The 27,728-nt window shown below is 37.7% G+C and overlaps 1 protein-coding gene across 1 annotated transcript in view; it reads left to right on the top strand.

Annotated features, from left to right (window-relative positions):
- The window catches only part of CNTNAP2 (contactin associated protein 2), a 2,262,889-nt gene that overhangs the window by 1,313,861 nt on the left and 921,300 nt on the right, over positions 1–27,728 (top strand). The window contains exon 11 of the mRNA XM_015447321.4: positions 7,901–8,007. Within this exon, the coding sequence (XP_015302807.3) occupies positions 7,901–8,007 (107 nt within the window). The remainder of the gene's footprint in view (positions 1–7,900; positions 8,008–27,728) is intronic.

Below are 27,728 nucleotides of genomic sequence, written 5' to 3' on the forward strand. Positions count from 1 at the left end.
TTAAACAGTGAATTGACACTATATCCTCACACAATCTCCCATAAATATTGTTTCCTGCTATTTAGCTTCTTGATAAGAAACCATAATCAAATGGCAGAGTTTACACAGTAGGTGCTCAATAAATATAAGTTGAATGAACAAACAAAGCTACATTCTCCAAGAAAATCCCTAATGTAATAATTAATACATTTTACAATCTGAACCCAACCTATGTTTGTACATTTAACATCTGTCAGTTCAGTTGCTTTCAGCTGCATATAAGGCAACACATAAATGACTTAAATAATAGCAGTCACCAAACGTATTTTGTCGTAATAAGAAGGCAAGATATAGGTCAGCCTCCAAGTAGAGGAACTGCAGTCCTATTTTAGTTAGGATATATGTATTTGTTGTTTTTTTCTTTTTCTCTCTCTCTCTATTTCTCTCTCTTTTTTTTTTTTTTTTTTTTTTTTTTTTTTTTTTTTGGTCGTTGTTATTGTTGAGAGGGAGTTTCGCTCTGTTGCCCGGGCTGTGGTGCAATGGCACGATCTTGGCTCACTGCAACCTCCACCTCCTGGGTTCAAGCTATTCTCCCGCCTCAGCCCCCCAAGTAGCTGGGACTACAGGCACCCGTCACCACAGCCAGCTAATTTTTGTATTTTTAGTACAGACGAGGTTTCACCATGTTGGTCAGACTGGTCTTGAACTCCTGACCTCAGGTGATCCATCTGCCTTGGCCTCCCAAAGTGCTGTGATTACAGGTGTGAGCCACGGCACCTGGCCTATTTGTTGTTATAATAAAGACCCAAAATAACAGTGGCTTGAAACATCCAGAATTCTATTTCCCTCTCATGAAAATCTTTGGGTAGGTGGCCCAGGGCTGACATGCTATCCAAAGCTCAGATGACGTAGATATTTTCCTTTTATTCCCTCTTTTGTTCTGAGATGGCTTCTTCAGTTCTCACTATCACAGGTTCATTTCTGGAAGGAGGTTGGGAAGGACAAAAAAAAGAGAAATACATATCCTTCCCTTTAGGGGCTTCACCCAGACATTGCCCATGGCACTTCCGTTGCCTTCAACTTAGTCACAGGGCCACGTAACTTAAAGCCTGGAAAATATTGTCTGTGACTGGTAGTGGCTCTATGTCAAGACGTAAATTCTATTGCTATAGAAGAGGATTGTAAATTTTGCAGAAGAGTGTGCAACAGCTTAATGACTTTGTTAAGAAGCCTGGCTCTTTCCTTTTTGTTCCTTGGAGACTGAAATAGCATCCCCTTCCAAAAGGCACCAGCCACAGGAAGGAGGCTGAATACCTGAGCAAGAGCAAGGTGATGACAGGAAGAAAGGGGAAAGGGCCGCGGCGTGGGCACCCACAACTATCTGCTGTGATCTTCATTCCTGTGTGCAAACTTTCTTCTCTAGCCAAACTCACTGATTCATTACTTCACAACCACATTCTGTGCTTAACTAAACGTGCGGGCCCTTGCCTTCCCCCCATGTAGAGGGGGACTCCTCCTCCTTCCAGGCTACCCAAGTCTAAACTTTCTTTCAAAGATCTGTTATTCCATAAAACTTCTGTACATACATAAAACAGTGGCCTATGATCTTCATTCTGTACCAATATTTCTCATATCTGGCATATATATATATATATATAGAACTCACTTGCTAATTATGTTTGCATGAATAAATGGAATTTCTTGAGAACGAAACTTCCCTTATTTGTTTTAGAGTGTCTTACGTGGAGCAGGCGACTGACTGATTTAAAGGAACTTAGGGTTATTTATTTAGGTTTAATACAGTTCAACCTGGAGACAGATGAATAGACAGATGGTTTTGCAGATTCTTCTCCTGTGAGCCAGCAATCTTTCAAAATACATTTTATTTACAAAACAATGAGGAATATATGGTAAAAGTAGAGCTCTAAGTAAATTAGCAAAATGAGATAAAGTGAACTCTAGTTCATTATAATAAAAAAGGTTTAAAAGGCAGAAAACCCAAGTTAAGTTGCTTTTCTCATCATAGCAAAATAATGATCAATAGATGTAGACCAAATAGGCTTGATTTTTTTTAATGAAAAGTTTGGGCATAATGTTGGAGGTACAGTAAATATCTTAGCATTTAAATATTTCTATAAATAAACGCTTGATGAAGGACCTCCACCAACATTACATTAGCATTTCTAGTTTTACCACTATGATGTTATGTAGTAATAAAATATTAAATTAGTTACGGGAATTGTGATCACTTTTCTATATAATTTCTATTTGAATAAAATAAATAGAAGGCAGAATAAAATAAATAGAAGACACTCCATAGAGAATATCCCTTCAACTGAAATCAAAATCTAATTAGTATAGAAAGAAAAGTACTCAAATATTGTTGAGATCAAGGTAGAAGGTAATGCAGCAGAAACGCTATGATTATGGAAACAGCTCTGAGAGTCAGGAGTGTGAAAAATAGTAGTCAAGGAAGCAAGCATTCTAAATATATTTCTTGTCTTAATAAGCAAAAATAAAATTTCATGCTGAGATGAAGGGAAAAACTCATAAATTAAGGAGGCAATTTATACTGGAATAATAACTTATAAATTGTTTTAAATAATGGTCTAATCATTTACAAAAATAAGCTATCAGTAACCTAGAAGCAGTCTTTTCTAAAGTTTAGAACAAGGCATATTTAATGTCCAGGTGTAAAACTGGCATTAGTCTAAAAGAAAATTAAATATTCTAGCACTGTTATTTGTATGTGATGTAAGCACGGGGAACGTCTTAGCTGACCGTGGGATTAAGAATGCTGAACTTGATTTTACGAAGAAATGAAACTGCCTTTATAGTCAGTGATCACTTTCTCTGAATTATATGAAGTCTACAATCAGGTGCAGAAATGATTTAATTTACCAAATGAGATTACAAAGATTATTATGTGTCACTCTGAGTGAATCAGGTTAAAACATGGTAGGAAGACCTATGGAAAAGTAGTCTTAGGAGAAATGACTGAATAGATCATGTTAACCCTGGCTGCAGGCTGTCTTCCCTCCTTGTGCTCCCTTCCTGGGCTCTTTCTCCTCCTACTCAGCATCTGCATTCTCCTTTGAGCCCCCGCTGCAGAGAAGTGTGATGCTCTAGAGCCTTGTTATTCCAAGCGTGGTTCTCTGACCGACCACATGTACATCACCTGGGACCTTGTTAGGATTTCAGAATCCCAGACTCCAATTCTGACTGCAAGAATCAGAATCGTTAAGATTTTCAAGAGATTCCTATCCACACAAAGGTTTGAGAAACCCTACTTTTGAGTCCCAAAGATTCTGTGTATACAGAACAGCAAGTTACTCTGATACACGTGGCACTGTTAATTGCTGTTTGGTACCACCAGAACACATGTCCATGTTCTGGAGTCATGGTGCTATGACTATGGTTTTCATGTCAGGTTTTACAAAACCAAATACGGTTTTGAAGGTAACACAAAGATTTGATTTCATTTTATTTTAAAATGTCTATTTTAACTTTAAACACTGTAGATAAAAAACCTTCAAGCTGCGTTGATGATTAGCAAGGCATTACAGTTATGCTGTCAGGCTAACATTTTTTGGATTTGAAATAAAATTTCTCCCACTATCCCTGCTTAATTAAATAATATCCATTTACTACAAAGTAAGCTACTACAAACAAACAAATCTGGAGTTTCTTCTGTTTGTGAATCCCAAATTTCCCAATGCTTTGTATTTAAAATCAAGTTCAGAAATAAAAGAGATGCTATGAGTAAAAGAAAAGTGCAACTGTCATCCATAGCCCTGGATTGAATTGTGACATCCATCTAAGCAGCCACTCTCTGTCCATGTTGATTTATTTTGCTCTAAGTAATTGCAGCCCATTTGACCTTCCAAAATATAGCTTTCGTTTGTTTTATAAGTATTGAAGTCTAAATGAATTTTATATCAATAAAATGCATTTTGATCCTAAAGCATTTTGAAAGCTGGAACTAAAAGTATGAGTTCGACGGAGAAGGCAGGGCTGTCTGGAACCCGAGTTAATCGTATGCATCACTTCTTCTGGAATCCCTTGATCGCAAGAAATTGACACCTGCCAACTTCTCCCCTGTACCTTCCTGATCCCGGTCAAGTCATTCTCAAGTAGAAGCAGTCAAGTCATTTTGATTTATTTTTTACGTGAATCAAACTTCCAAGCTAGGACACACCATGAAACAAATTACACACTCCTTGTGGCTACTAAAAAAATTAGTTTATTAGCGTAAGAATCTGGATTTGAGAATAAAATCATAGATACAAACAATCTATATTTCTCACAGTAAAAGAGATATTCTGAAATTACTTCAGTTTCTTGGTGGTGTAACTTTCTAGTATTGCATTCATCCGTTCTTTCAGTCAACATGTCAATAGGTGGTTACTGAGCGTGTACCTAGTTACATAAAGAATTGTAAGATAAAACCCCCTAATTGTAGGACTCTCAGTTCAGAAGAGACAGGTGCTCAACAAACCATTGCTAAGCAATGCAATAATAGTGTATTGGACATAGGTTACTGATTCTGTGGAAATACAGAAGAAATAATAGGAAAGGGGCAGCTAGGTTAATTCGTATTTTGTTTTGCTTGGTAACTGGTCCTAACTTTTTAAAAAATATATATGGTGATAGGGTTTGCAATTATATCTGAACCAAGTTGGATAGAAAATAAAACATTTTCCACCATTAAGAATTAGAATACCCATAATCATCATAGGGAGAATGTCAATTTTAAAAATAAGAATCGGCCGGGGGCAGTGGCTCATGCCTGTAATCCCAGCACTCTGGGAGGCTGAGGTGGGTGAACACTTGAGGTCAGGAGTTCAACACCAGCCTGACCAACATGGTGAAACCCTGTCTCTAATAAAAACACAAAAATTAGCCAGGTGTCATGGTACACGCCTGTAATCCCAGCTACTTGGGAGGCTGAGGCAGGAGAATCATTTGAGCCCGGGAGGCAGAGGTTGCAGTGAGCCAAGATGGTGCCACTGCACTCCAGCCTGGGTGACAGAGCAAGACTCTGTCTCAAAAATAAATAAGAAAATTAATAAATAATAAAAATAATATTCAAAGAAGAAAAATATTAAAAGTTGGACCTCTATATTTGTAAATCCATCTGTGGATCCAACCAATGGCAGATAGAAAAATAAAATAAAAAATAACAACACAATGATAAGTCTAAGTAATCTAAAGATGATTTAAATTATATGGAAGGCTGTGCATAGGTTATATGCAAATACTACACCATTTTATAACAGGGACTTGAAAATGTGTGGATTCGGGTATCTACGGGGTTGGGGGGGGGTATGGAACAATCCCCCAATCCCCCCGCAGATACAGAGGGATGACTTGTGTTCATTCATCTCACTTGATGGATATATGCTTTTTGCATGCGTGTAAGAACACAGTAATCTTTTCTATCATCAAGATGATTTTCTACTTTGCCCATTATTTACACCACATTTAGTTTCCAGCCTGGTTTTCCTTTGCTGCTCAGTACACTTCTGCACTACTTCCCCCGAATTAATTGATATAATGAGCTGATGTAAATTACTTTCAATATTAGGCTGAGCTAATATTAACCCACAATAATTTAGAAAGTAAATATACCATACAACACCATATATGTACTGAATTCCAAAATTAAGTATCAAGGATGTTTTAGTTTCATGTAATTTTGAAGTGTCTGGCCCATTGCTTCTTTCCATGATGTGGAGAACCACCTGCTCTGGATGTAAACACCTTCTGCTGTGTGTGTCCCCACGCCTCAGGGCCCGGACAGAATAGTGGCTATAGGAAAGGACCCTCACAACCCTGGACTGCCCACTACTTTCACTCTTCCACCTCCTTATCAGTGCTTTTCTCACCTCTTCTGCTAGGAACAATTTTCAACATTTTAATCATAAACATACAACTCTTCAGGCCCAGGTGAAATGTTTTGAACTTTATGAAGCCCTTTGTTCATCATCCACCTGTAACTCCTCTAGTATCCAAATTTCTATAGCATTTCATATACCTTTTATGACTCATCAAATTCTTCTGGGTTTGCGTTTTTCATGAATCAGATCCCCACCGACCTCCACTCAAATTTGGAGATGAAACATCTTTGTAGCATTGATAACACTGAGCCCAAATTTTATAAAAAGTAAGTGCCTATTAAATTTAGGGTGAATTTTCCATCCCTCATGATAATTCAACAAGATGCTTTTGTTTATATTGTGTTTTTCCCCAAAGTTCTTCCTCTCATTTTCTTCCCTTATAGTCCTGTCCATTTATTGAGTCTCAACCTAAAAGCTTTCAATTGTGCCCAAAATGTACATGTGATTCCTCATGTGAAATCCCATAGTACTTTATTTGTCCCTGAATTATGCTGTTTTTCATTTCTTCCTCACACTGTAGTTTTCATACATCCTGTATCTACTTCTATATGAACTATGAGCTCTTCTGCAAGGCTGTGAGTGCAGTCTTAGTCATCTTCTATTTTCCATAGTTCTGTGCATACAACAAGTGCTCAATCCATGTTTGTTGCAGGAGTAAAAGTTTGTAAGAAGTTGTGGAAGAACAGTACAGCTTCTCAGAGCCAGGGGCTCCATGCCAAATGGAGCCAAGCCCTGCTACAGGTGGTTTTAGGCATGGCTAGTGGTCAGTTGAGAACAGGAGTTGGAGAATGCTATTTCTGAGGCCAGCTCTATCGGATTTTGTAGCAGGGAACTGCTAGGGCATTATGATAAAGGGGTTGCTTGCTGGGTGGCTGTTTATCTGTCCTTTTCCTGTGACCCATGATTATAGATTCTGCTATTTTAATCTGGGAAAGTTTTCCTGTTTTTGACAGTTCCCTGTGAAAGTCTAGATGTCCTTTGTGAATACTGGTACATCATAATGAATACCTTTGTTATCTGGGAGCATCTTCAGCAGGATTATAACAAAAATCAGGTTGTGGGGTAGATGGAGAGGGGAATTGATGGGAGGGATGAGCAGATGGATGGAACCAGGAGAAAGGAAAGGGTCTGTGCCATTGAAACAGGGAGGTTTCAGGACAAATTTCAGCCTCTCAGTTTCTGAGGTACAGTCCAGCTGTGCCCTGGAGGCTGTGTTTCAGATACCTACAGCTTCCATTTATTGGCCCACTATTTCCTGCCTATTAATTGTCTATTAATACTTCATGAACATGATCTCCAAACCTTAAAATTACTTGTAAGATAGAATTATCCTATTTTTCAAAGGTGAAAACTAAGGTTCGGAAAGATTAAGTTACATAGTTACCATTAGTCATCTTAATAAAAAGATACAGATGTGAAGATTTGAAGAGAAAACCTGTATTTTTTTCCTCTGTATTATGCTTGCTGCGTCTTTAAGCAGGCTGCTTTAGTTATCCAGTGGGAAATAGGTGTTTGGAAGTTTTAGAAGTCTTTTCTTTCTAGGTTAGTATATTTTCATTGCTGTTATCATGACATTATTTCAAAAACTCAAATTGCTATGAAAAACTTGGCGATACCCCTCTTTAAGTCAGTATTTGGCTTGATAAAGAATAGAATAAAACAAGAAATAAGACAACTTTTCTTCGATCTTTCACCAGGAGGGAATTTAGCTGCTGTCTTTGTTTTGGGGTAAAAGAAAAATGAAATGAATCTGTGATATTCAAGTAAATCCCTCAGTTGTTTGTTAGTATCTACTGTTTACTCAAAAAATGGGAAGCACCAGGCCTGTGATACATCATCTTTGTTGCGCTTGGCACCTTCCATCATGAATCATATTAATCTGCTTAAACTAACAAGGATTAATTGCCTTGGTAAGGCAACCTGGCATTGAAATGATATATTGCCCAGACAGCTTGGAATCTGGCCACTCATAAATCTCATTTGTTTGTTGGTTTATTTCTGTTTGTCTCTCTCTCTGACAGATGTGTGCCCAATCACTGCGAGCATGGTGGGAAGTGCTCGCAAACATGGGACAGCTTCAGATGCACTTGTGATGAGACAGGATACAGTGGGGCCACCTGCCACAACTGTGAGTGCCAGTTTATCTCACTTTAATCTTGTAATTGCATGAGAATCTCAAGTCTTGGGCTGTGCTTTGAAGCTCAGCAACCTGAATAATCCACGTAATACATCACTCGAATCTGAAAAAACAAGATTCCAATTGTCAGTTCTCCAAAAAAAAAAAAAAAAAAAAATACTATTCTACTTGTTAAAATATGTTCTCTGGTAAAATGAATAAAAATGACTCAAAAAGAAGGACCAGCATTTCCTCTGTTCCATAACCACGTAGTTGAGATTGGAAGGCCAAACTTGGGTTCGCTTCTCTGTGTCTAACTCACGTCTGCTGGATCGACTGGTTTGGGAAATTGTGTTAGTGTGATGTTCTGACTGGACCCTCATCTATCAGTTAATCAGAGAGGGAGACAGAGTGTAACTGGAACATTTAGTTTCTGGATGATGGCTGCTTCATGCTTTAGCCCAACTGTTCGGCTACCTTTTTTTTTAGATCAAAGAAATGAGTCCGAAATGGAATATCTAAAAGCCAATGGATGTAAAATGAAAACATAAGAGGTAAAAATATTTTAAAATGGCAAAAATAAAAAGTAACATGCAAAAATGACTAGTATAACACAAATGTGCCTTGGTTTATATAACAACTTTATTCCAAAAGGTTAAATAAAAAATAAATTTTCGTACTTAAAAAATTTAATGCTAACTCTTATAATTATAATATTAATTTTCCAATAATGCATCGCCATTTGCAAAACACTTTTGAAAACAAAGCACTTTTGAAAACAGATTTGGCATAAATCGTATAATTACGAGAAGACAGTCAACTGTTGGGTAGTGTGTGCATATGTATGTGCATGTGTGTGTGTGTGTGTATGTGTAGGGAAGGAAGCGCAAGAGAAAAAGAGAGATTCAAGCTTCTCTCAGTATGCCCAAACACTGAAACTCTGATATCTAAATCCTCCGATTATACAAACATTTCACTTTACTTTTAGGAAATAGTGACAAGCAAACTATCTCAGAGTAGAGCCCTGGGTATAGTAAAAATGTCATACAGCTCTCTAAGCCTTTCCATTATGTTATTTGTAGTAAAGTGCAAGAAGAAATTGTGTTTTGAATATATTGTAAAATGTTGACTTACAAAGTTGCACACGTTTATTTGTTTAGGTCAATATTCAAAAACAAGAGACAAAGGAAATCTTTACAAAACTAACAATAGAAAAAAGTCAAGAAGGTCAAAATAGATACTTATTAGATTCATTATCTGTGTTTACATATATGAAAGTATTTTAATGAATAAAGAATAAAAATGATTGATATTGAAATTAATTCAAAGAAAAGAGTTATAACTAAAATTTTTCCTCACCAATCACATAAAAATATTAACCTGCAGTATGTGACATTTATTAAACATAATATGATGCTAGAATTATGTTGATGAAACTGGATACCTTCACTAGCGTAATTTGTATCGTATGTTATAAATACCATATTTAATTACAAGGGATCTTGTTCCTGAAATACGGTAATGCTAACCAGTGGTCAAAAGCAAGAAATTGGTGGTGGCTGCAAGGATTTTCTATCTCAGTGATGGCTTTTATATTGAACTGAAAAGTAAGTTATTCTTTTTATATAGCTGTTTCTATCATTAAAATACACAGCAAAAAGGCAAACAATAATTTAAAATGTATGCTACTGGTTGAGTAGCTGAGGTTTGTTTTGTTTTTTAAGGGTAATGACTCCAAGGATTAGAAATGTCCTAAGTGTGTTTAGGTTTGGCACTAGTGGCCAGCTTGAAAGGTAAAACACGAAAACTGTCTTTTGTTCTGCTGCTCCTTCTTACTTGTTCCTTGTTCCATTTTGTTGGATCTTTAAAGGCAGAATCATTCTTTTTAATAATAAAAGCCTGATCTTTTGTTGTCTTCTCCAAATGAAGCCAAAATTTTGAATATCCAACCTGTGCATAAATAGAGGTGAAAAGACCATACTGCATAATTCAAGAGAGAGTTGGCTGGTGACTATTTTCTTCTGAAAAATGTACATTGTAGCTTATTGAAGGCCATTTGCCTCCTAATAACCTGAAAGACTTGATACAGTCTTACTTACTGACATGGATTAGTCAAAAATGTCACACGGCACAAATGTAAGAAGATAAAATGTTTGCCATTGAGTTTGACACAGAATGAACAATTCTACATTTTTACTAAATCAGTGACTACATTCATAGCAAGAAGATGGAAGTGCAAAGACCGCAGTCTCTGATGTGTCTGACGCTAGCTATAAAATCATCAGGCCGTGTGACTTTGTGGTCAATTGTTTGACTTCTCTTGCACTGTCTTTGACTGAAGTCTCCAGTGAGCTGAGATTTGCAGTTACTTATTCTGTATTCTGTGGATTTTAACTTTGTAAGTAATGTAAAATATTTTGCTTCATTATTTCCTGCAGAAGACCAAACATTCATCTTGAAAAGAAATCATGCTAATTATTTTAAATAGTATTTTTTAATTTGAAAAAGCAGCTAACTAAAATCTAAAGTTTAACATAACAGAACATTTGTTAGAGTTTCAAACCTTACAGGCCACAGTATTTTAGCACACTTTCTACACCAGCCCGGGCTTGGTCAGGATGAGACAGCAGTGCTATGAGTGACCTGTGATCATCCAGGCTAGAAGTCCTAGTTCAAGATGGAACAGAGAAGCCTTTTTGCTTGATCACAGTGCCTTGTGTTGACTTTGATTCTACCATTTTCTTACTTGTACCCTAGGCCATTTAAATTATTTGAGCTTCAGTTTTCTCCTGTAGGAATAGATAATTAACAGTGCTCATCTCATCAAGCCATTGTGAGATTAAATGAAATGATGCACTTAAGATGCTGAGAATAACTTTGGCATATGTGGTACTCAATAAATTTTTGTCATTTCATCACTTTCAGAGCAATTGTCCTTTTCCTTTGAGCTTCTATACCAATAATTGCCCAAATGACAAACCGTGTCCCTTAATTTCGTGTCACCATACATTGTTTGCTATCACTTTTATGGCAGGTTTGGACTGCAGTGAATGACTGGTTTCCATAGTATCTTTCTGTAGAAGAATTCAAGAGCCTTAAGATAAATCTGTATGCCTCCTAAACCTATGTCTCTTGTTTTCATTTCTTGGTTTGTGTATACATGGGGACTTTGTTTTTACATAAATTATCTGTAGGGCTTGGAGGACTGTCATTCGTGAACCACTCCCCTGAGGAGCCAGGATGTCTCCCTTTGGGTTGAGTAGACAACTCAATCCCACAGACAAAGCCAGAGATCACAGAAGACAGTCAGATCACAGGAAAAGGAAAGCTAGTTTTTGTTGTTTATAAACAAAAGAGGCTAGTTTGTGACAAAATGCAAATACATCAAATTGTTGATGTTTTATACTTGAAAAGATTTTCTTATACAGGCATTCCACTCTCCATAAATCCTTTAAGAACTGACTTGTAGCATATCTGAACACCAAACCATGACAAAGGGACTGAAGTGATCATGTTGGTTAGTTTGTGTTTATTATATTGACTTATCCCTGCTTCACTCTCCCAGAAGCACTGTAAGAATATATCTTTTGTTTGGAGATGGAGTCTTGCTCTGTTGCCCAGGCTGGAGTGCAGTGGTGCGATCTTGGCCCATTGCAACCTCTGCCTCCTAAGTTCAAGCGATTCTACTTTCTCAGCCTCCCAAGCAGCTGGGACTACAGGCACCACCATGCCTGGCTAATTTTTTTTTGTATTTTTAGTGGAGACGGGATTTCACCATGTTGCCCAGGCTGGTTTTGAACTCCTGAGCTCAGGCAATCCACCTGCCTTGGCCTCCCCAAGTGCTAGGATTACAGGCATGAGCCACTGTGCCTGGCCAAGAATGTGTCTTTCATGTGAGCAAAACTCCATGTTTCTAGCTGGAGTCTTTCCTCTTAGCACTGCTATACAGATACGCTCTAGTTGGTCTCCAAGCTCTGCAATACTTCAAATGCTCTTTAGTATCTAATTCTCATCCTGTTTTTTACACATAAGTTCCTTACACTTCACAATGATTTTACATCATTTAGTTTACATAAATTAAATCCAAAAAACTATCCCTTATCTCAAGGCTTAGTGGACACTTTTTTCTTACCATGCTGTCAGGTCCTCTCTTAGACTTCAGTCATTCTTTTTTTTTTTTTTTTTTTTTTTTGAGGTGGAGTGTTGCTCTGTCACCCAGGCTGGAGTGCAGTGGTGCAATCTCGGTTCACTGCAGCCTCCGCCTCCCAGCTTCAAGAGATTCTCCTGCCTCAGCTTCCCGAGTAGCTGGGACTACAGGCACATGCCACCATGCCTGGCTAATTTTTTGTATTTTTAATGTAGATGGGGTTTCACTGTGTTAGCCAGGATGGTCTGGATCTCCTGACCTCATGATCTGCCCACCTTGGCCTCCCAAAGTGCTGGGATTACAGGTGTAAGCCACCATGCCTGGCCAATCATTCTTATATATACTGTTAGTTCCTTGTGTGGAACTGCTCTAAAAATTCATTAGAATATCCTCAATAATATGAAAGCTTTTGGCTAACTTAATGAATGCAAGAGGTCAAAGGATAGTATTTTAGTGTTTGACAAAAATAAGCAATGTTATCCTTGGAAATTTATTACATGTCGGATGTGCATTCTGACAGAAAATATTTTTGCAGATCTTCTTATTAAAGAAGAGATTTTCACATTGCCCAAATATATAGACTTCACGTTTCCAGGGGAAACGGGAGGAGATAAACTAGGTGACCTATATAATTCTTTTTTAACTTTAAAACCACGAGATTTAAAAATTCTGAAATACTAGTAAGGAACAGGTCCTGACATTGCCAAATAAAGCAAAAGTAAATTTTTTTCTAGCCAATGTTAGAGAAAAAATTAAATGTACAAGGTAACAATTGTACATGCCATATGCTGGAGCATTTCCTCTGGGTTCATAAATGTGTAAACTGTAAATTGTACTGCACCTTATTACAGCACATCTGAGAGGCACAGTGGATTTCAACAGCCCATACCATGTCGTTGATAATCCACCTATGATTTCACCTATAATTGATTTAATTCAAAGAATAATTTTTAAAACAAATTTAATCCTACTTGTTGTAGTCACGTGAGTGTAGGGCATAAAGAGCTAGATGTATTGGCACGAAGAAACTTGGTATCTCTGTCCATTTGGAGTTTCTACAACTTAGGCATCAATGCTAACTTGGAGTTTTTGAGCATTGCTACAAAAACAAGTAGTCATTGGGTAAGAATTGTGTTGGATGTAGTATTAGTCCATTCGCACACTGCTATAAAGTAATACCCGAGACTGGATCATTTAGAAAGAAAAGAGGTTTGACTCACAGTTCCACGCCGCTCGAGAGGCCTCAGGAAACTTATAATCGTGGTGGAAGGCGAAGGGGAAGCAAAGACCTTCTTGACATGGTGGCAAGAGAGAGAATTGCAAGCGAAGGGGGAAGAACCCCCTCTAAAACCATCATCTCGTGAGAACTCACCCACTATCGTGAGACCAGCATGGAGGAAACTTCGCCCATGATCCAATCACCTCCTTCCCTTGACATGTGGGGATTACAGGTCCCTGCCTGAACACATGGGGATTAAAATTCAAGGTGAGATTTGGGTGGGGACACAGAGCCAAATCATATCAGGTATCTACAATAAAACTTAGATATTTAGCCTCAGGGAATTGCAATCCATCCTTTGGGGCAAGTTCACCTGACTTGCCAGGTCCTACGTGATATGGCCATGTCTTTAACCTGATTTCCTCCCCTACTTCTCCTCCCATTCTCCCCTTCAGTGCACTGGCCTCCTTTTGGTCTTTGATGCGTGCCCTGCACTCTTACACTCTTCCCCCTCCTATACCACTACCCCACCACAGGACATTTGCACATCTCCCTCTCTGCTTTGTCTAGTACATTTCTACTCCTCCCTCAGATTTCAGCTCAGCAGTCATCTCAGAAAAGCTTTCCATGAGCCTGTAGTTAGGTCAAATTCTCTTATTCTTTTTTTTTTTTTTTTTTTTTGGAGTCTTGCTCTGTTGCCCAGGCTGGAGTGCAGTGGCATGATCTCAGCTCACTGCAAGCTGTGCCTGCCAGATTCACGCCATTCTCCCGCCTCAGCCTCCCAAGTAGCTGGGACTACAGGCATCCGCCACCATGCCCGGCTAATTTTTTTTGTATTTTTAGTAGAGACGGGGCTTCATTGTGTCAGCCAGGATGGTCTCAATCTCCTGACCTTGTGATCCGCCTGCCTCAGCCTCCCAAAGTGCTGGGATTATAGGCGTGAGCCACCGCACTGGGCCCAAATCCTCTTATTCTAAAATACACATATCTCTTTTAGCACTAGCAATGGTGATGATTTTGCATTTATTTTTCATAATTATTTAATAATATCTTTCTCCTCCACTGGACTCTACATCTCTGGCAGGAGGTGGTGCCACATTTCATCCACCATTTTAAACCTGAGGCTCACCCAGCACAGACTATGCATGCAGTGAACGTGCACTGCCTCCAAGCATTCTTAAATGTCAAAGGGTATCCAGAGCAACAAGTGTTTTCTCTAAATTTTATTCAATGCCCTTTGTACAAATTTATCAAGATAGTGAAGTTATAAGGAGAGAGTAAACTTACAGGGAAAACAGAAAAACAGAATCAAGTCCAATAACAAAATATGGATAAATGGAAGGCAGAGAGGGTAGCAACAATAATACCAAAAACTACCACAAGACATTAAACATTATTCTAAGAAATCGTATGGAGGAATTTAGGATATTAGAAAAAAAAAAAAAAAACTACGTATTTCAAATTATCTTTAAGGAAAATATCGTGCCATGTTAAGACACCCCGTTCATTACTGTAATTTGTGAGAACTATGACATTGTAGTAACGGTAGCAAAGTAAGCTGCAGCAAAAATGGTATCTTACATCTGCAGTCTCCAGACTTTTTGGCACCAGGGGCCAGGTTCATAGGAGACAGTTTTTCTCCAGACCAGGGTGGGGGAGGAGGGTGAGGGGATGGTTCAGGATGAAACTGTTCCACCTCAGATCACTTATGGATTCTCATAAGGAGTGCACAACCGCGATTCCTCACATGCACAGTTCATAATAGGGTTCGGGATCCTATGAGAATGTAATGCTGCTGCTGATCTGACAGGAGATGGAGCTCAGGTGGTAATGCCCGCCTCCTGCTCTGAGGCCCAGTTCCTAACAGGTTGGGGACCCCTTATATCAAAGAGTGTGATCAATTACTATACTGGCTAACTGTAGGAGTTATTCTGAAATAGATACTGATATGCTTCAATAATTACTAGTACATGACAAGAAGTTTATTTTAAACTCTATGACATTTGAATAACATGAACATAACAATCTTTTGATTTATCATGTAATATTATCTGTGTATCCTTGCTACAGGGAAGTTATGGAGAGGGGAAAACACTGAGGGTTTGAAATTAGATGTCCTGATGTCAGACCCTCAGATCCTTAGGCTATGTGGCCAAACTTACTTCTCCATCAGTTGGACATGTCTAAGTTCCAGAAAAATGACTGTCTCCGTGCTTTATAAATCCTCTGTTTCCTCAAACACGCTTGCTGTGTTAGTGTGGATTTCACTCATACTCATAGAAGGTGAAGTCAGCTTTTCCAGTCCACGCCACAGGTTACTGACAGCAATAAAATAGGCATTATTCAGATTTAATCACTTTCCTCCCCATCTCTCCGCCCCTGCTCCTCTGTGCTGTCTTGCTTTTGTGTTTTTAGACAAGTCATTTAGTGTCTCTAAACTTAAATTTCCTCTTGAAAATTCAATGAGATATTGTTTATTAAAACGCTTTTTCAATGTACCCCAGAACTTAAAGTATAATAAAAAGAAGTGCTTTTTAAATTCAGAAGATGTCCTACTTTTAAAGAACTTATACCACTAAGTTTCAAAAAACAGCTAGTCAAATTTTACTTTGAGTATAAGTCGCATCTACTCATCAGTATATTCTTCATTTGGAACACAGGCCATATTTTCATATCAGTGATTCTCAGTGAAAAGATCATAGGATATCTCAATATTTCAGTACATGCTCATTGAAAAGATACAGGTTTTTATTAGCCAGTATAATAGCCACACTAGCTGATTTATATGCATGGGGTACATCTACTCTTTCCAATCTAGATATGGTATTATGTAGTCTGGTTGTGCATCTGTGTCATCAAGCGAGCAACTACCAAATTCCTTCAATTTTACTTTCCATCCCATTCCCACACCATGATCTATGTCAGATGCTCAGTGTGCCCCTGTTAGTAAGGAGTGACTATGGGACCCAACTGCAGGACTGCAGGACACTAAGGACCCATATGGCTACCATAACTTATTCATTCATCAATATGTTGAGAACTGACTCCATTCCGTATATGGAATAGATGCTGGAGTGTGAAGTAAAGGATGGAAGAGGGCAGGAATACTAGGATGTAGCCCCCTCCAACAATGTGTATAGTTTCATTTAAAATAAACGTTCTTAGCACCTTATTTCCACATCTCTGGTTCACCAGGATTGTGATCTAGGAATAAATCCTAGGGCATCCTTATCTCTTAGAATCTAGCTTGGCATTTTTCATGTTTACAAAATATGGATACATGTGGATACATAGGGGAAAAATAAATTTATTTAATACTTTGTCACAAATTATTTGTTTTAAGCAATTATTTTAACTTTTCAGATTGTATTTTCCAAGGATTTGTTTGCTCTATTTCTGGGTTTGTTTTTCTTACCAGATGGACAGGGAGAAATCAGGGTGAGGCGATGCAATTTCAGCATGGTGCTTGGTAGAGAATGTGGTTTTCAACAGAATATACACAAGTCAAATATTAATAAGCCCTTGCTCAGCTGTGTGTATTCTCTAGAAGAAAAGCTCGCGTTCTCACCAGAGCTAAAGCATTGGGAGCTAAGGGAAACAATGGCAAGTGATGTCACTTCCTGAAATCACACTTTTTCACAAAGAAACAATCATCCCAGCAGCTCCTTTACTCTCATATTCATCTGGCACCTACAGATAAAATCAGATGGAAAGACCTGTGAAAGTACTACCTGGGAAGAACTGTTGGAAGGGGATTTAAAGGCCATTCTATCTTTCGACTACAACCAAATAAATTACACTGGATAAAAATAGTGCAGGTCATTTGGCGAAACACAGCCCAAGGACCTTTACATTTCTAAGGCAGACCAAATTTCAAATTAATCCCTTCTTTCATGTCTTGCTTTGGAATGATGACCAAGATTAAATACAGAAAGAAAGGATTTAATTTCAGTTTTGCAAAGACTCTTTCAATAGTTTCAAAAATATGTCTTTCTCTTTGAGTCTTGGCAAAAAAAAAAAAAAAAAGAAGTTGATCTGCAAATGCATATTGAAAAGCAGTGTGCTGCAGAGACATGCTGTGATCCTATGAACTTCTCCGAAGCTACAAAATGCCAGTGCTAGGTCTTGAGGGAGCTGGCATTATTCATCAAATTCCCTGTAGTCTGAATTCCAGTGTATGTTTTATCCAAGGTTCAGAGTGAAGAGAAAAAGAAATAGAAAACACCCATTTTAACACATTTGTCAGGTTGAATTATGGAAAAAAAGGATATAGGGAAGAGTCTAGTTTAATTTGAAGATAAGGAAGGGAACTTCAGGAAGGTTAATATCTGCTCAAAAAACAGGAAAGAGAATTAGAGTAAAAAATAATATGTGTCTCTCCTTTGATACTTTTTAATTCTCCGAAACCAAACTATGTTTGGTTTCCATATTGACATTAGTCACTAAGTTTCTATGGCAGGTCTTTAGCTTTTCAGACTTGGTGTGTAGGCTTATCTTTAAATCATAGACAGTTTCTCATTCAACAAATTATGCATCTCTTTTGTATGCGGCACACTATGTGAATACAAAAGCATAGATGAGAGCCATTTTCTTTAGGAAGTATACAAGGTAGTTATAAAGAAAACAGGATAAGTAATAAAAGCATTAATACATTATAAGAAGGTAACAGGGCCGGGCGGGGTGGCTCACACCTGTAATCCCAGCACTTTGGGAGGCCGAGGCGGGCGGATCACAAGGTCAGGAGATCGAGATCATCCTGGCGAACACGGTGAAACCCTGTCTCTACCGAAAATACAAAAAAAAAAAAAAAAATTACCGGGGCGTGGTGGGCGCCTGTAGTCCCAGCTACTCGGGAGGCTGAGGCAGGAGAATGGAGTAAACCCGGGAGGCGGAGCTTGCAGTGAGCCGAGATCGCGCCACTGCATTCCAGCCTGGGAGACAGAGCGAGACTCCGTCTCAAAAAAAAAAAAAAAAAAAAAAAAAAAAAAAAAAAAAAAAAGAAGGTAACAGATATTTATGTGTCCAACTAGTATCAAGGAAGTATGTACGATATGAGAGAGAGAGAACAATGTGAACCAAGATATTTGGGAAGACATTCAAGCAGGAACTGAACTCTGAGCCAAGTTCCTTTCAGAGTTCTGTAGAGAAACAGAAGTAACTGTTAAATACTTAAAAAAAATTGAATTGATGGTTTAACCTTGGTAAACCTTGGTAGCTTGAATCAGAACCTTGGTAAACCTTGGTAGCTTGAACCGGACCGTGATGGAAGAATTTATACTAGGGAAATTGACAAACCCTGTATATCAAGATACTTTTAATAGAGCTGGTTTACTAGCACACCACTGCCCTATTTCATTATTAATAAGAATAATAGTATGTGCCTGCCAATATCATTGTAAAGAGTTCAGATGATATGTAAAATGTCTAACATGTTGTCTACTGTGTAGTCAATTCTCAGTAGATGATAGCCATGGTTATACATGTAACACTGTGAAGAGACTGGTCTTGTTAAAGGAGCAGCAAGGTGCAGACTTGAGTCGTGGGTGAAGCTAGCCAGAAGACAGTGGTTTTTCAGCACCTCTGTATCAAAGCATAACTTCAGATGTTTTTCTTCATAAGTCACTTTTTTTACATCATGAAACAACTTATATCCATTAGAACAGGAGTCCCCAGTCCCCACAGTACCAGTTTGTGGCCTGTTAGGAATTGGATCACATAGCAGAAGGTGAGCAGTGGTGGAGTGAAGCTTCACTTGTGTTTACACCCACTCCCCATTGCTCACATTACCACCTGAGCTCCACCTCCTGTCAGATCAGGGGCAGCATCAGAATCTCAGAGAAGCACGAATGCTGTTGTGAACTGCACATGCGAGGGATCTAGGTTGCACGTTCCTTAAGAGAATCTAATGCCTGATGATCTCTCACTGTTTCCTATCACCCCCAGATAAGACCATCTAGTTGCTGGAAAACAAGCTCAGGGCTCCCACTGATTTTACATTGTGGTGAGTTGTATGATTATTTCATTATTCATCACAATATCATAGTAGAAATAAATTGCAAAACAAACATATGAATCTTGAATCATCCTGAAACCATCCCCTACCTCCTGATCCATGGAAAAACTGTCTTCCATGAAACCATTCTCTGGTGCCAAAAAGGTTAGAGAATACTGCTTTAGAAGAAAGAAATGTCATGGAATGATATTTAAGTTTTCCCATAACAGGTTATGGGCTCTCAGTTATTTCTGAAGTAAGGAGAACCAGTAAGCCTGCTGAACAATGCTTATGGTGCACTTTTGAAAACCATTTGGATGATTTGATATCACTTTTTTAACTGTTAAATTTTCTTTACTGAAAGTGATACAAATGCTTTTATTTTATTAAAATACACCTCAATTATTTAGCTTATAGTATGATCTTAGGTAACAATTTTATATTTTATATAGCTAATTTTATATTCCTTTGTGATTATTAACCTAAATCTGGTATAATGAGATGCTTCCTCCCCTCAGGAGCAGTCCAGCTGTGACTCAGCTGCATCAAATTTATGTCTTCCGAAATTAAGACACCTGGATTTGTCTGCTAAATTCTATTAAAAAACTACTCAGTGAGGAATCTCTTGATTTTGCACCATTCACAGAAGAAATTCTGAAGGTTGAATTATTGGTTCCTGTATTTTTTTTTTTAATTTTACAAAATCATGATAAACAGAATACTCGCTTCATTCATTTTATGTTGCTGTTGCTGCATTTTGCTTTTCTTCCTCCTTTCCTCTCCCTCCTGGCAAAAGAATGCTATAAAAATATAAAGATTGTTGTAATCTGGGGTGGAATTATCCATCTACCTACATCATCTCCTCTTGTTGTATTTGATGAATATGTCTAACACTATTAATAAGCAATAGTTTCTTATAAAAAATACAGCAGTTTCCAAGCAAATTTTGATGCTTGACTTTTGGGGTATTCTCCCATCTGACTTCTTTCAAATGTTTGTGAAATCATTGATTTGGAAATCTTTAGACGTAGCCAATAAAAGTGAAATAATGTAAATGGAGATGGATTTGAATAAAGAGTATGGTTTTAAGTAAAATGAGAAAAACACTCAAGGGCTCGTAGTTCCTTAGTCTCATCATCCAATTTCATCCCAAAGCTGCCATAGTAGCTCCTGTCTGAAAAATATGCCTACTCTACTCTTGAAAGACCATTCTTGGCATCACAGATGCCAGCACCAAATGCCAGACAATGTTGGCAAGTACAAAATTGCTGTCATTGCTCATTAGCAGGCATCAAAATGTCCTAATACTCTCTGCCACTATCTGGGCCTGTTGAGATATTAATTAAACATGTCTTCCTTGCCAAGTCATGTGATCAACTTTCACTAAGCTAGGTAGGGCCAAGTGAGGCCATCCAGCAACACTGGATAAAGAAATACCTCTAAGAATTTGGCTGTGAAGAGGAAAATGTTTCCCATTTGTATTACTGCAAAGGGATTCAGAGCTCTAGAAAAGCCTATGTGTGTTTTCTACCATATGGCTATCTGTTGCTGAGTTATCTCATTTAGAGAATATTCAAGCATTTGATGGAAACATATCCCTACTCAGAAAATGAGCTCCTTTAGAGTTTGGATGACATAGGTAGAGATTTCCTGAGATGATAAAACCTTCACTGGGGCAGGCCAGACTGATTGTCCTACAGGTTCCTAAATTACCTGAAGCTAGGTGAAGAGCACAAGCTTTGTTAATTTATTGTCCAAAAGCACTATTTGTCTCTTGTATAGTTCTTTAAATTAAGCTGACTTAATTAAGCTATGTGTAGGAGCAAAAGAACATCTTCTGAACTTCCACAAGGGAGAGATTCTCAATAATAAGGATTCCTGCCTTCCCACAGCATCACAGTTCCAGGAGAGAAGTATTGGGATTGCATGTGTATTACATGCCCTTGAGTAAGGCAAGTAGGAGACTCCAGACAGCAGTACTTGATGCTTGGTTGTTAGTATAGGTGTCTACTCCTGTGTGTTACAGCACCTGATGGGAAAGCCCAAGCCATCATTTTTAAAATCTCTCTTTTCACTTGACCATGTGGTTGATTAGCCACAAGGCCAGTCATCCCAAAGGGTGCTGAAGAGACGTGGGCTGGGAGGGGAAGCCCAATCAGTGACGGACAATGACAGTGCAGTCATTGCAAAACAAGTCCCTCTCTTCTCATTGTTGCTAGATCCACTGCTTATGACATATTTTCTGCTCTTACCAGATAAAACGTAGCATCAAGTCTGTCTTACAACTTTTGCTTTCCTGTGGTGTGATTGCTACAGTTCCACTAAACAGAGGTCATTTTTGCTAAGCTTCATTTCTACAGTCTATACTAGGTTTTTGAGCTAAAAACCTATTTTTAATAGGGCAAAAATAGTATGAAAGAGAAATTTATTGAGAAGCATTTGAATTGCTATTAGTAATCAAGAAAAATGTTTATTAATAAGTAACATTTCTCCTCTTCCTTTATACATATAGATGAGATATTGAAAGACCTTGAACATAGCAGAAGCATGTTAGTCTAAAACCCAAGTAATCTCTTTGCTATTTAAAAATTCTAAAGGATTTGAATTAGGATTTCAGTTCACATTCAAAGTGATATTTTTTTCCCCCGTTTGTCATTACCCTATGCTTCTCATGCACCACCTATCTTAAGATGAGATAAATGAATATCAGGTAGTAAATTTTACCACATGTGGTTACTTATCCAAGGAATGGGCTCACATTGACACTTGATTAACATCAGTTTCACATGTGGTAATTAAAAAAACAAATTTAATCTGCACAAACTGTAATTGTCATGCTGGGATCATTTAGATTCCAGCAGTCTCTCTATTGAGTAGTTTAAGAAAACTGTGTTTTCATTGTACTTTTTATATGAGGAAGCCCAGTGGAAAAAATCATACGTGAATCTTGAGAAACATTTTGCTTTCTAAAAGTGCAATAAATGAATATAAATTTGGTGGTTGGGAAGATGAGCTTGTTATCCACAGACTTAAAAAATTAAGAATAAATATACAAGTTTTTAGATGGGGTAATTTATTAGATATTTTAACATACCTAGCGATATAATGGTGTATTAAAGTTAGCAACTATGCCTAGAAAATGAGTACTCTGAAATGCTACCTTCTTACAGAGGTCTGCAACCACCCCAGTTTCCAAAATTTTACCCTAGTTCTCTCCCCCAAGCATGTGGCTACCTACTGCATTTAATCAAATAAGGAAGACTTTAAGCAGGAGGGAGAAAGAATATGGAGAAGAAGTTAGGAGAGTGGGTGGGGAGAAAAGGAGGAGAGAGCTGCACTCTTCCTCTGTCTATAAGATCATGTTACTTGCAAACAGAGACAGTTACCTCTGGATGGCAAGGCTGAGAACACTAGTGTTTCTAGCTCTGTGCTTTCTATAGTGTGATTTGTGAACAAATAGAGGGCTTTATATGCATTGCAAGTGGCCCTAAACATAATATAAATGCAGTCTAGAAGAAATAGAAATTTATCTAGTTTTAAAGTAATCTTCAGGTCAAAAAGAATTTTTAAAGTCAAAAGAATAGTATTTTTTTCCAAGTAAAACCAGAGCAAGATTTTTTAAAAAACTGGTAGTAAGCAGAAGTGATTCATTAATGCCTCTTTGGAAACAGTTTATGGATAAAATTAGCAGTATGATCTATTACTGACATTTACTCTTTTATCCTTTATGCAGAAGGGCTTTTCATTTATAATAATGAGAGAGATTATAAATCAGCTATTAAAACTTTATCAAAGACAAAGGCATAGACATTTTTACATTAAAATTATGAATGCAAAAGCAGACCATTCTGGTCTCTTACAAACCATGAACAATATAAACACATTGACAGTTCTTATACTAGATAGATCCCAAATAAAAATGAAACCAAATAATAATCATTCCTGGAGGTATATCTCATATAAGTCTCTTTATGTCATCAGCAACCCTATTGTATTGACATAAGTTCTCTATCCACTGTTCTTCTTAATGCCACTGACCAGGTGCTTTTCATCTTTGAACACAAATGCCTATCTCACTGCTTAGTACTTGGTAAGTATTAAATAAAATTTGCAGTAACTAAACTGTAACTGTGTCTGAATGCACACACACACACACATACCCCCAAATATATACACATACCTCTCAAATGACTATAAAGATAGGTTCATCAGATTTGGAACATACAAAGCCCTTGACTACATAAGGGAAGCTTTCTCTGTGGGATACAGCATCTTAAATTCTCTTCAATTCTCAATAAGAGAGAAGAATTTTGTTTTCATTTGATAATGTTCCTGATATATGGTACATGATATTCTTTATGCCGAGTTTTGTTCTATGGAAAAATATCATGACACTTCCAAACTCATTTTATGAGTCCAGCATTACCCTGATACTGAAGCCAGACTAGGAGACTACAATTAAAGAAAATTACAAGTCAGTATCCCTGATGAGCATACATGCAAAAATCTTCAACAAAATAGTAGCAAACCAAGTTCAACAGCACATTCCAAGAAGTATACACCATGATCAACTGGGATTTACCTCTAGCATGCAAGGATGGTTTGACATATCTAAATTAGCAAATGTGATTACACCGTATAAACAGAATGATGGATAAGAATCACATTATCATTTCAACAGACACAGAATATGCATTTGACAAAATTCAACATCCTTTCATAGTAAAAACTCTCAGTAAACTAGATATAGAAGGAACATACCTCAGTACAGTAAAGGCCGTATGTGAGGAGCCCACAGCTATCATCATCCTCAATGGTGAATAACTGAAAGCTTTCCCTCAAAGATCAGGAAAAAGACAAGGATGCCCACCCCTGCTACTTCTATTCAACAATGCACTGAAAGTCCTAAGCAATGAGGTAAGAAGAAGAAAAAAAGACATCCAAATCCAAAAGGAAGAAGTTAGATTTTTCTCTGTTTGCAGATGACATACTCTTATATAGAGATGGTCCCTGACTTCAGATGGTTTGGCTTACAACTTTTTCAATTTTATAGTGGTGTGAAACCAGTGCAATTTGGTGTACTTCAAATTTTAATTTAGATCTTTTCCTGGATTAGCAATATGTGGTTCATGAGATATTTCACACTGCATTAAAAAATAGACTTTCTATTAGATGATTTTGCCCAACTATAGGGCAATGTAAGTGTTCTGAGCACATTTAAGGTTGGCTAGGCTAAGCTATGATGTTTGCTATGTTAAATGTATTAGATACATTTTTTATTTTTGGTATTTTCAACTTATCGGTTTATCAGTATGTGACCCCATGGTAAATCCAGGAGCATCTATACATAGAAAACCCTACAGACTCCACCAAAAAACCATTAGAATAACAAGCAAATTCAGTAAAGTTGCAGTATACAAAATCATACAAAAATCAGTTTTGTTTCTATACACTATCAATGAACTATCTGAATGAAAAACTAAGAAAATCATCCCACTTACAATAGTATCAAAAAGCATAAATTACTTAGGCATATATTTAACCAAAGAGGTGAGTGAAAGATCCATACCTTGAAACCATGAACATGGATGAAAAAAATTGAAGACAACACAAATAGATGGAAAGATAACCCATGTTCTCAGATTGGAAGAGTTTAACAGTTTGTCCCATGAAAATATCCATATCAAGGCAAAATTCATCTGGAATCACAAAAGACCCCAAATGGAGAAAGCAATAGCAAAAGAAAGCTGGAGGAATCACATGCTAAGTGTGAGGGAAATGCACATCAAAGCAATTTGTGACAACGTGGCTAAACCTGGACAGCAGAATGCTGAGTGAAATAAGCCAGACAGAGAAAAACAAATACTCCATCTATCACTTATATAGAGAACCTAAAAAAAATGATACATCAAACTCACAGAAACAGACAGTAAAATAATGGTAATTGCAGAAGCTGAGGGTAGGGACAATGGAGAAATGTTGATCAAAAGGTACAAACTTTCAATGACAAGATGAATAAGTTCTGGGGAGCTAATATAGAACATGGTGACTACAGTTAATTATACTGTATTGTACACTTGAAATTTGATAAAAGAGCAGATCTGAAGTGTTCTCACCCAAAAAAGAATATCTGAGTTGATGGATGTGTTAATTAACCTGATTGTGGTAATGATTTCACAATGTACACATATATCAAATCATGTTGTACATTTTAAACATATACAATTTTATTTGTCATGTGTGCCTCCATCAGACTGAAATTTTAAAAAGAAATTAGCAGGAAAAGTAGGCTTCAATATCAACACAATGGATTTGTGGACATTTTTAGGCAAGGACTCTATTATACACCATCAGAAGAGTGTAGAAAAGCAATAGTTGAGTGAGAGGTACCCTCTGTGCTTTCCCTAACAGATGACTCCAAGGCATAGGATGCCAAAAGTGTTCGATTTCTAGGGCTGCTATTAATAAATAACCACATTCTTGCTGGTCAAAACAACAGAAATTTATTCTCTCACAGATTTCCAGTTTAGAAGTCCATAATCAAGGTGCTGACAAGTCCATACTCCCCTTGAAATTTCTAGGAAAGACTTTTCTTTGCCTTTTACTAGCTTCTATTGATTGCCAGTAATTTTTGGCATACCTTGACTTATACATGCATCACTCCAGTCTCTGCCTCCTCCTTCACAGGGCCATGTTCCCTGTGTGTTTCTATGTCTCTGTGTCAGAATCTTTCTCTCCTTTCTCTTATAAAGACACCAGCCATCAGATTGAGTGCCCACACTGATCCAGTACAAATTCATCTTGACAAATTACATCTGCAAAGATTGTATTCCCAAATACAATCCCATCATGAGTTCTGGGTGGAAGTGAGGTTTTGCAAGACTCTGCACCCTACTTTGCCACTCCTGCTTATGTCCGGCACAGAGCTCCCTATGTCCCCTGTGCTTTCCCAGCTCCGTGCCTTGTTATGCCATCCCCTAACCTGCACCCCAGATTACTCTTCTCCCCACTTTTACCACACTCAAAATTTACTTTCTGTAGGCTTCAGTCACATTCTCTTTTTATTTTGTGAAATCTTGTTTGCTCACTCAAACTTAAAGGGATTTCTCTTTTTAAAAAACCAAATTTTTGACAGAAATTAGTTCTGTATAATGTCTCTGGTATGTATACGCTCAGTTAATTTTTTTCCAAGTGTTTTACCCACAGTTTTTTCTCCCAGAAAATAAATTGTGTGGGCCTAAGTTAACTATTCTCTCTCTCTTTTTGCAAAACCTAATAGTCTTCATTGATTAAATTTTTCATTTTGAACACACTCTGTAGGTTGAAAGAACCCTGAGGAGAAGGGAGAGGGAAGCATGTTAGATATTGAACTTTTCATTCTTCAAAACTGCACATAAGGAAGATATTTTATTTTTCAGATGAAAAAACTGAGGTTCAAAGTGCATGGCCGAGCCACAGTTTCAAACCATTTCCTGTTGATTTCGTGAAATCTGTGCTTTTCCATACTCCCTCCCTTCTGCCATGGCATTTCCAACTCTCAGAGCACCAGAAATTCCAAACAAGTGGGAGAGTGGGAAGTGGTTCCGAGAAGTTGATTTTCTGTTGGCAGCTCTAGAAGAGAAGCCCTGTCCTGTAGCTCCTGACATGAGTCCCCAGTAAAGTGCATCAGCCTGAGAGCAGCTGCTGTGGCAGTAAGTTCAGGGCACCTCTGAGAAAAGAGGGGACGCTCACTGACCTAGAGACATGTATGAAAACCTAGGGCTCCCAAGGGGTCTTGGCAATCATTTCTTCTAGCTACCTCATTTTATGGAGACAATATATAATCATTAAAAATGTTTCAGGCTAGGCACGGTGGCTCACTTCTGTAATCCCAGCACTTTGGGAGGCCGAAGTGGGTGGATTGCTTGAGCTCAGGAATTCAAGACCAGCCTGGCCAACATGGTGAAACCTTGTCTCAACTGAAAATACAAAAATTATCTGGGCGTAGTGTTACATGCCTGTAATCCCAGCTACTCGGGAGGCTAAGGCAAGAGAATCACTTGAACCCGGGAGGCAGAGGTTGCAGTGAGCCAAGATTGCACCACTGCACTACGGCCTGGGGGCCTGGGTGAAAGAATGAGACTCTGTCTAAAAAAAAAAAAAAAAAAAAAAAAAAATTGAGAAAGATCATATTTAAATTAAATTTTGTTTTAGTTATATTTACATTAATATAAATGTATATAGAGATTGTATGTATTTTTTGTTTAAAAATATAATTTAAAAAACTATACATATGAATCAGAAAGACTCATTTTCCAGGCATTTTGGGTTAGGGAAAATCTGTCCTTTGCTTCCCTAACTATTTTGAAAGTGATTAAATACGCACACACACATGC

The sequence above is a fragment of the Macaca fascicularis genome, chromosome 3 (assembly GCF_037993035.2).
Source record: "Macaca fascicularis isolate 582-1 chromosome 3, T2T-MFA8v1.1".
Taxonomy (NCBI): Eukaryota; Metazoa; Chordata; class Mammalia; order Primates; family Cercopithecidae; genus Macaca; species Macaca fascicularis.